This window comes from Orbicella faveolata, unplaced genomic scaffold (assembly GCF_042242905.1).
Source record: "Orbicella faveolata isolate gen_17 unplaced genomic scaffold, um_ofav_v1 contig_25, whole genome shotgun sequence".
NCBI lineage: Eukaryota > Metazoa > Cnidaria > Anthozoa > Scleractinia > Merulinidae > Orbicella > Orbicella faveolata.
In genome coordinates this window covers 17,867,382-17,877,500 of record NW_028301553.1, presented here as the reverse complement: position 1 = coordinate 17,877,500, position 10,119 = coordinate 17,867,382, and the positions used below count along the sequence as shown (strand labels likewise).

General features: G+C 42.6%; 2 protein-coding genes across 6 annotated transcripts in view; one reads left to right on the top strand and one right to left on the bottom strand.

Annotated features, from left to right (window-relative positions):
* The window catches only part of LOC110049587 (E3 ubiquitin-protein ligase TRIP12-like), a 51,189-nt gene extending 47,310 nt beyond the window's left edge, over positions 1 to 3,879 (top strand). For all 5 annotated transcript variants that reach the window (XM_020755392.2, XM_020755391.2, XM_089293809.1 and 2 more), the window contains 6 exons: positions 43 to 96; positions 513 to 626; positions 1,058 to 1,106; positions 1,806 to 1,851; positions 2,090 to 2,193; positions 2,389 to 3,879. In XM_020755392.2, the coding sequence (XP_020611051.2) occupies positions 43 to 96; positions 513 to 626; positions 1,058 to 1,106; positions 1,806 to 1,851; positions 2,090 to 2,193; positions 2,389 to 2,585 (564 nt within the window). In that variant the 3' untranslated portion in view covers positions 2,586 to 3,879. The remainder of the gene's footprint in view (positions 1 to 42; positions 97 to 512; positions 627 to 1,057; positions 1,107 to 1,805; positions 1,852 to 2,089; positions 2,194 to 2,388) is intronic.
* A 1,887-nt stretch (positions 3,880 to 5,766) lies between these two features.
* LOC149109222 (uncharacterized) lies at positions 5,767 to 6,315 on the bottom strand. Its single transcript, XM_089294605.1, has one exon. It carries the CDS (start codon positions 6,313 to 6,315, stop codon positions 5,767 to 5,769), a length of 549 nt encoding a protein of 182 aa, XP_089150731.1.
* Positions 6,316 to 10,119: the final 3,804 nt, after the last annotated feature.

The window sequence follows — 10,119 nt, the reverse complement described above, 5'->3', positions numbered from 1 at the left end:
TGTTTTAGCTCAGTTGTTGCTATTGATTTGTCTTTATTTCAGCGAGGTGGTAAGGACATGACGGTCACTATTCATGACTTGGAAGAATACGTTAAGGTAGCTTTGGCTTGTTTGATTGAATGGACTTCTTTTATTTGACACCCCTGTGAAAGTTTTTAATACCCAAATTGTAATGTTCTTTGTTTTCATAAAAAGTTCTGATTTTGATTCTAGATTCTGAGTTAGGCCTGGTTCACACTAGCGACATAAGGAAAAGATCAGGATTTTCCTTTTATCGTTATGTTCATGCTGTTATGGTGCTATCATGTCATTATGTCAGGATGTTCACACTGCAAACGTAACGACATAACGTCCTTCTTATGTCGTGATGTTTATGTCGCCTAGTGTGAACTAGGCTTTACTCGAATAAGCTTGATATCGAGACGAAAGGTTGATGTGAAACAAACAACAACAAAAAACAACGACGACGACGGTATTTGCTTATACTTTGTATATCATTTAATTTGTTTCAGCTGGTTGTACAGTGGACTCTTGTCACTGGCGTCAGACGTCAAATGGACGCTCTGCGTGAAGGCTTTAACTCAGTGTTGCCTCTCTCAAACCTAACTAGCTTTTCTTACACTGAGGTAATTTATCCTTATTAATACCATGTAATTCGCTTAAGGAGAGTTACATTTTGAATCAAGACGTTTTTTCTGAGATATTCAGTCCCTTCAATGTTATATCTTGATTTCTTGAACAATAGGAAAACTAACGGACGTTTTCCAGAAAGCTAGTAAAAATATATTAACTTCTTAGGTATTACCTCGTTCAACCAATCAATCTGGAGCGGCATATCCAGTGAAGACGATTTTCAGTGATTCAAATATTGCTTAGTATTGTATGAAATTTTCCTCTGTAAGTTTGCTAATCCATCAGAACTTTTGCTTATTTGATATGTTTGCTGCGACGTTTACGTTCGCTTTACTAGCTACATGTTGATAATTAAGTTGTAGATGTAAATCACACTTGCTTTGTGTTTGTTAGCCTGTGTGACTGTTTTTAATGTCGTTTACAGATGGAGCTGGTCCTTTGTGGTAATGTAGCCGAGAAGTGGGACATCAAATGTACGGTTCCTTTTGTTTTTTAACTATCTACTTCTGATGCGTGTGAATGCTTCTGTATTTAGTTCGATTTTTCAGTGGCTCGTGTGAGTTTAAGATTGGTTTTCTTATCATCGCTACTATCGTTGAAATAGAACTTTTAAAAGTCCATCTTGACGATCGTTATAGCAACGATCAATCGGTGGAGAGTGGTTTTGATATGATCGCAACGAGCGTTGAACTTTTTTGCAGCGATTGTAGTGATCGCAGCGATAATATTGAAATCAGCCTTTAGGAGTAAATCCAAGCCGCACAATTGGCCATATTCGTATTGTCGGTAATGGACTGGAACTAGCTTGCAATGGAGGCTCATGCGGGGGAATATCATTACTGTCATTAATGTCATTTGCATTTGACAAGACTCCCCACATTAGCCTCAGTTGCATGCTAGTTCCAGTCCAATACCGAGAATACGATAGTGGTTTTATCAAGCTGACGCCAAGTCAATGATAGTTGTTATGTTGTCATTTCCCTTGGCTCCCGTTTTCCGCCTCGAAAATTACTCCGTAAGACTAAAGTTGCTTACCTACTAACTTTCATCGACGTTTTGACGATTTTTTGCTAATGACGCTGACAGTTGCTTGTACAGCATTGACACGTTTATCAAATTGTGACTCGGGTGTTTTACTGTGTAGTCACGGTCATCTTTGTGTGTTATTTCAGGTCTTGTTGAGAGCTGTAGACCTGACCATGGCTACACCCACGATAGGTGAGATTCCTGTTCCTTCACTTGCAATGTTATGTGTTCAGTTTATCAGTATTATCCACCTGCTCGCGTCTGGATGTATTTCTTTTTCAAGCCATTACGTCGATTTCTTCACTTTCTTTCTCTCGTAAATATTGATCTCGTCAGAATAGTTTGTTTATCATGGCTTATCATAGTAATGTACACCAGCTTAACTAGAATGCATGTTTAATTTGTGATCACTTTGTTTTAATTTTGACAGTCGCGCGGTGAAGATTTTGTTTGAAATTCTAAGCTGCTATACACAGGAAGAGCAGAGACTGTTTTTACAGTTTGTCACAGGCAGCCCAAGGCTACCTGTCGGAGGTAAGATGGCCTATCTAGCAGCCGCTGATCTTGCATTTGGGGTGTGGCGGTGCGTATGAGCTCTTATGGAAAAGTGGGGGCTTAATTTTCCGTAGGGCGTATTATGTTAATTTTAAGTTACTCTTAAAATGCTATAGACGCCAAACATTTTTTTTATTGTTTTGAAGTAAACAGTGTTATATTTGTTTGTTTTAGGCCTGCGCAGTCTGAACCCACCACTGACCATAGTTCGTAAGTCATTTGAGCCTCCCTTGTGTGCTGATAACTACTTGCCATCTGTGATGACCTGCGTGAACTACTTGAAGCTGCCGGACTATTCCAGCAAAGAGATCATGGCCAGTAAACTAAAGCTGGCTGCTCTGGAGGGACAACGCTCATTCCACTTGTCTTGACACTGCAGTGTGCTCTGTTAACTAAATATCAACGAGCAGAGATGTTTATCTTGAAGTTACTTTTTTATCGTTTACTGTTTTCAAGAAAGTGCTAACATTAAAAACGGAAAGTGCGTAGACGATCACCACAATGAATCGAATAATCCATAAATTAATAGTCGCTAAATTTTAGCCTCTTTGGTTAGTTCGGGTGCCGCGTCAGGAACTAACTTAGCAACAGAATCCTCATCGTGCGAAGTTGCTCATGAAGGCTAAAGACCAGTTGGAAAATGTTGGAAAGAGAGAACTCCTAGTCTTTTTCACTTACTGTTCTTAGCGCCGCACCTAGACTAACGGAAGTTTAAACCGGGGAAACTACTAAATCGTGGGAAAAAATCGCTTAATATCATTTATGGTTAAAAACTGGTATCTCTCAACGTATCTCTTAATTCTGTCATACTAAGTTTTGTGATATTTATGTTCACAGGCTGCTTAATAGCCGGAAAGGAACTGCATTCAACTGTGCCGTGTGTGATCTCGTTACTTTTGTGACAGAGTAATTATTATTCATCTCAAGTTGGCAGTCAGTTTATCGTTAGCAGTAGTAATACAAAGCAGACCTTGTTGCAGTATGGCAGTGACCGAAAGAAAACACTTTTTTCTATGTCGTTCTCTCTTTTCTTGTTCTGATTTCTTTGTTTTTTTGGTTTGTTTCTTGAAGTTGTTGTTCGCTTTTTTTTATTCGCTACGGTAAGGTTGATAATGAGGGAAGTACTTTGTAATGTATATAAAAAACCTTTTTATATATACAAAGCAGTTGTACATACACGTGATGGATTGCTGCCTCTTAAGAGCTCCATCGAAAATTTGCAAATTTCTTTGATGCGCTTTTTATTTATAATCAACAGAAATGTCGTGGCAGACATATTGGAATGAGGTCGCTTTCTATAAATTAATTTACGTGTTCATGTTGTTAAGTGGAGGTTTTAATGTTGAATTTAAACATGGAGGCTTCCTGAGCTTATCCAGACTTAATACGCAGAATAAGGAGAGTTTTAAATTGCTCGTGGTCATTGTAAATAGATCGATAAACGTAAAAGTGTTTTGATCATCGTCAACGTTTCGTTTTCTTGCCGCATGCTTGACTCTTACTGTAACATTTTTGTAATTGTAAAAAGCAAAACGCAGACTAATAACAACATTAATAGCTACCCCGTATATTGATTGCTGCCATGCATCAAATTGCTTTAAGCTATGACTGGGAAGTGAATATTCTGTGTTTTGTTCGCAATTAAAAGAAACAAAAGGTACGCAATGTTTACTTGTGGCTAGTGCAAACTCAGTCTAAAAGAATGCGAGACGAATTTTATAGTTGCACAAATATAGTTACAGTTATTGAAAGCGGGTAGGTCTCAAAGGAGCTCTATTGTTTCCGCTATTGTTTAGTTAAACAAAGAGCTGTATGCATAATGGTTATACGGAAATCTTGCCCAGTAATTTTAGGAATTAGAGTTAACAAATATTACGTGTTGTTCCAGTTCTGAAAGCGACGATAAAACAATCCGACCAACGGTATCCGTGGCTGTAGCCACGTTCGTGTGGTGAATGCGAAGGGAGTCTTCCTCGTGAAATGTTACTCGTTATGACTGCACCAAACGCATTTTCAACAAAAGGTTGAAAGAAGTCTTAACAATACAGCAAGTCTCCACAACGCGAGAGTTCAGAATTTCAGACAAACGAACTGCGAATTGGAGCGAATAGATGTAGAAAGAAACGAGAACGCTGATTTTGTTGTGATACTTTATCTTGAGCCGGAACTGCAAGAAAATGCATTTTGGGGGGTCGAAACTAAGTGTTTTCTCTAAAACTGAATTCATGGAAATGTATTCACTTTGTAAACTTCGCTGGACTATAGGGTGTTAAGGATAAACAGTAAAAATTGACACGTGGGGTGCTTACCATTTAGCAAAAAAATTCCAAACATTTCGAATGAAAGTCAAATGGAAAAGTAATTTTCCGGAAAATCCGTTCGGAAATTGTAGACTATAGCTACATCCAGGGGTAGAGCGCTTACCATTTGTAAGGAAAAACGGTTATTCTGGCGTGAATTCAAATGGTACGGTTCATTCAGCTGAATTTTTTTCGGGAAAAGAGTAATACCTTCCGAGGTATTACTTTTCCAGATTCAACTGAAGTTTCCGAAAATTTCCGTACCATTTGGCAATAACTTGATGGGAGGCTCCCTGGGGCAACATTTCCGAGAAGAAATGCAAGATGGCGAATGACAAATCTCTGCAGATGTAGACCGTTTATGGCTGTAACAGATGTTTCTTTTCGTCCCCACTGTTATCGGTTTTCTTGCAACACCGCTGTGGCCTTACAGATGAGAAGGAAGTTGCCCTCTGCATACGGAAATGGGCTTTAAATTCATCCAAAAAATACGTAGGTATCGTCTGCTCAAAAAATCCCTGGATCCGATTCAAATTTCTCTGCAAATGTGGATGCTGCGGCAAAAAAGAATTAAGTCGTCCTCTTCGTCTCCAAAGAAATCATTTCTTTTCAAAGTAGTTGTCTGCTTAAACGTCCAACAGCACAGCAAACTCGGCCGCCATCTTTGTTGTTGTATAGAGATAGCCCTGACCCAGACTGATCTGAAATGCGAACGTCTCGTAAAAAGTGCCTTAAGCGCGGGTTGCTGTCCCTCATCGGCAAACTTAACTTTGCTTGTCGCGTCGTCCCTGCGGGGCGCATATTCCTGCGTCGCCTTATTGACCTAAGTACAACTGCTAGGCTCCCCCACCATCACATTTCCATGAATCTCGAGGCTCGCCGCGATATCGCCTGGTGGCAAAGATTCCTTCCTACTTGGAATGGCCGGGCGATTATTCCTGATCCATACTGGTCAAGATCCCCAGACTTGGCTCTCTTTACAGATGCGTCTAGGACCCTTGGTTATGGTATTTACTATTCTGGTCATTGGATTGCTGACACCTGGCCACCTCCTCTTCAAGGTTGTTCTATCCAATGGAAGGAGCTCTATCTTATCGCTCTCGCCTGCCTCTTTTGCGAATTTCTCGAATACTTTAAATTCTAAGAAAATCAGAATAATATTTTGGAAAGTGGCTCCCTAAAAGCGTTCTTTAGGCAAAGTTTCAGGATTTTCGATTTTTCCAACCTGGCCAGCCATTCTCGATATTTCCAGTCAGTGACTCATAAGTTTATCATCTGGTAAGGCAGTTTCCATACGAGTGGTGTCAATCAAGATGCCAAGGAAGTCCAGTGATGTGGTCGGTCCTTCCAGCTTCTCAGGAGCCAGAGGAATCCCCAGGTGTGCGGCCATGTGGATTATAATATTGACATTGTCAGCACAGGTCTTGGAGTTTGATGGCCCCACAGTGAAGTAATCATCTAGATAGTGCATGAGATCTGTAATCACGTAATTTTTTTTAGGAATCCATTCGAAAGAATCGGCAAGACGGTTAAAAAGGTATGGAGAGGAGCGCCAGTCAAAGGGTAGACGAAGGTCGACGTAGTATTGGCCTTCCCAATGAATACCAACAAGTTCCAAGTCAGCCGGGTGAACTGGACAGAGGCGAGAGGCGTGTTTGATATCAGGTTTAGCCATCAGAGCGTTTTGGCCGTGTCGGGCAACAAGAGCAAGAGCTTGATCAAAGGTGGCATAGTGTAATGTGTAGGTGTCCTTAGATATGTAGTCATTCACAGAGGAGCCATGAGGAGAGGAGAGATCCATGATGCTGCACCATGTTCCATCTTTCTTTGGTACTACCCCTAATGGGGAGCATTAAAGATTTTGAATCGGAGGCTCTTGAAAAGGACCGGCAGTGTGACCACGAGATACTTCTTTAGCCAGTGCATCAGAGGCTGCTTGAGGATGGAGTGTAGTCGACTTGAGGTTAGGAGTGACTCTGGGGGCACGAGGACCGGTGTAATCCAGGCGGCATCCCCAATGAAGGTCATGGAGGAGATCTGAAGCAAACTTCTGGTTAGGATGATTTTTTAGCTCTGTAGAGAGGTTAGGGATAACAATGGGGGTAGTAGGGGGATTGAGCAAAGGTGGTGTGGAAGACGAATCAGACTGGTTTAGGACACTGGAAGCCAGGGTGATTTCCACCGCATTCGGGCTTATTACAGATGTGCTGGAACTGGCAATTAGGTCTCCGGCAGAGGCGACGGTTGAAGTCGCGGCAGATTGACCATCTTGCATTTGGCTGAGGCTGAAAGGCTTGCGAAGGCGGGTTAACGGTGCTTGCGCTCGATTTAACGGGGTCAGGCATGGTCAAGGTAGAGGAGGCGTTCGCGAAGGGTCCTCCTGCTGAGGGACGAAATGGCTGGGTTGTTTTAGAACGTGAAGGACAGGCAACAGTGCGATGGCCATAGGAGTGGCATGTGAGGCAAAAAGGAAGAGTTTCTTCCTTCAGAATGTCGTTGTAGAGCTGCTTATTGATCGTAGACCAGGATGTGGAGAGGTTGGAGGCAGCCATGTGACGGAAGGCTGTGTCATACATTAACCAGGCAGAAGACTTGAATTTGCGGCTAAACTTGTAAATCTGATCGTGATAAGCTAAGAAATCAGAGGCTAGATAAGGGAAGCCGGAGAGGAGGGTACGAAAGTAAGGGTTCCAAGCCTCGAGCATGAGCATGAAGAAAGGCCACTGATGCGACTCTTCTTTTGTCGGGAGGGGACAAATGAGAGCGTGGAAGTATCACCAGGGTTGATGGCCAGGATAAAATTATCAGATGATGAAGAAGTATGGACAGGATACATGTTGGAGGAAAGAAGATCAGTAAAGTCAACGCACTCACGTTTTAGGTTCTTGTTTTTAAGCTTCTGTGGAAGAGGCGGCTAGTGTGGGATTGCTTTGCTGTTTCGCTACCGGAAGTAAGCTCGACGGACGTAAGCCAGGCGTGGCAGTGTTCACTTCAAAGGAGAATGGTGCCTAGTGGATTGCAGGAAGGTAGGACCCCATCTTGTTGAAGTCCATCGTGTGCTCCTGGTTAACTCGAGGCGCTGACCGGAGAGAGGAGAGCAGTAGTATTTTCCCCAGCGGGTCGACGGGACTCGGTGCATACGGGTTTAGCTATGAGAACACGAAGCTGGTCGAGTCGGCCGCTCGTGAACGTTTGTTCGGTGTTAGCTAAGTCAACGACATTCTGCGGCTGGAGGGGGATGTTCGCCTGATCAACTGTTGCGGCGGGATGTAGAGGGAGATTATTGTTGTCGTTTTCGAAGATCCGCTGGGCCAATCCTCCGTAGGAAAAAAAGATGGCGACTGGTACATTTACCCATAGTTCTAACTTAGCGCACGAAAACCTTAACAACGTTCATAAAAACGTACAGAAGAGTTACAGAATCTTCAAACCTAGCATACAAAATGTCCTTCGTACAAGGACAAATGTTGTAAAAAATTGGCTTTCTTTGTACCTTGTAGGCTGTTAGGTTCGCAAGGTATTGTGGTAAAATGTACAGCCGCCATCTTTTTTCCTACAGTGGATTGAGCTTTCTGCCAGTTGTTACTAGATTGCGTGCCGAGGCCAACAACTTAACAGTAGCGATTTCTTGGGCAAGGCTTATAAGTCCTGGAATGACATGGCCTTTGGGTCGAAGGTTTTTGGACGATTGCGGCGATTAGAGCGGCGACGCATGATGAAAATAGGCTCCGGGAAATAACGAGAATTACAAGGCTCGGAGAAAATACAGACAAATCGCAAACTATTGTAGCTACTTGCACTAGTGAGAGTCACGACAACACAAGGCGTTGTTCGGTATGAGAACAGGCGAGCGGTAATTATAAATGATAACTTGATATCGTTTATCTTGTATCCATTACATAATAGCAGAGTTTTGTTTAGGCTGCCTGCATCCCGACACGCAAACCTTTATGGTGGGGCGGGGTTCGACTCCCCGGTGAAGTTGGCGAGCCGGCCTCGTATGAGGGTGCTCCCCCTCCTTGGCGGTACTTTTTCATCTACGCCTCTATGGTCGGTGGACATTGCACTGCGTCCATCGTACCGCCTTAAATACGAAAAACAAGGGAGGCGCGGTGGCCTCATGGTTACTGCGCTCGTCTCCGGATCGAGCGGTCCGGGTTCGAGCCCTGGCCGGGGACATTGTGTTGTGTTCTTGGGCAAGACACTTTACTCTCACAGTGCCTCTCTCCACCCAGGTGTATAAATGGGTACCGGCGAACTTAATGCTGGGGGTAACCCTGCGATGGACTAGCATCCCATCCAGGGGGGAGTAGAAATACTCCTAGTCGCTTCATGCTACAGAAACCGGGATATGCTCCGGCCTGATGGGCCACTTGGCTCGCATGCAGACTTTACCTACCTTATAGCGTGACTACAGGAATGATACACGTGTGATATCCATGCAACGCTTTAAGGTCATTCCACACATTTGCATCGCGCATCCTTACTGCGGATAATTTATGGCGTGTTTAGCGCGCGCTCGTGCACGCGCAGATTGAAAACATGACGGATTTGCCTTGATATTGAGCTCTGTCAGTTGAAAAATGGCTCTAGCTCACCAACGAGCACGGGCACCCCAATTTTTTTCCAGTCACTGTAATCAATTAATCATAAGCTTTGCGTGAGAAAAGACTGATCTAATTTCTATTGCTGAAAATTGAATAAATAAGAAAAATAGCAGATACACTGTGGTCTTTTCTATTTTGCAGTCGGTAACCACGTCAGGAAAATTGGTTCAAATTTTTAATCAAGGATTTAGCTTTCTGTCTGAATCAAACTTAAAATGTTTATTTGTGTCCGACACAATGTATTGACTGTAGTTTAATGTGTGTTCTTATGAGTCCGGGCTTACAAACATTTTACAGTTACTGGGAATGCGTCCTTATAATAAGCATTAAATAATGCCAAAATGAGGGATTTTCAATACCTCACTGCTCCTTAATGAGCATGGGCACCCCTCTTTTATTTCAAAATTAAAGTGATCATATGACAAATATTCAGTGGACAAAGTTTGAACAAAAATCTATCGTCACGTTTATTTCAGAGGAATTAGACGAAGTTGTCAGCTCTATTTTACAAGTAAAATGACCATTTATGAAAATCGTGTTAAGACTTTGCACCAAAATAGCGGGCATGTTTCTGGAAAATCGGTCAGAATTACCGTACATAATTATGGGCATGTCGTACTGAGAGCGCTATCGGCCGCTATCTGCATCGTGTACTCTTAAAAGAAGCCTAACATGCTTGTACAAGTCGTTTGAAGTCACTGCAAATGGGTCGAACGAGCCAAACAAAGCTGAATTAGAATTTCAGGTTTAATTGATCATTTGACTTGAGGCGCTAATTTAGACATGTTTAACCTCTGCGATTTCACCTAACTGACCTCACCATGTCTAATTTACTGTGGGTTAAATTAGCCAATCATTGCCGCAAGAGCATGAAAAGCACTCACATCGGTCATTTATTTCTATATTTCAGCGAAAAAGCGGCCCTAACGTGAGATTCAATTTCAATAATCCAGTCTGGATTCGCAAAAACACAGCCACAGAATTTGACTTGTCACTAA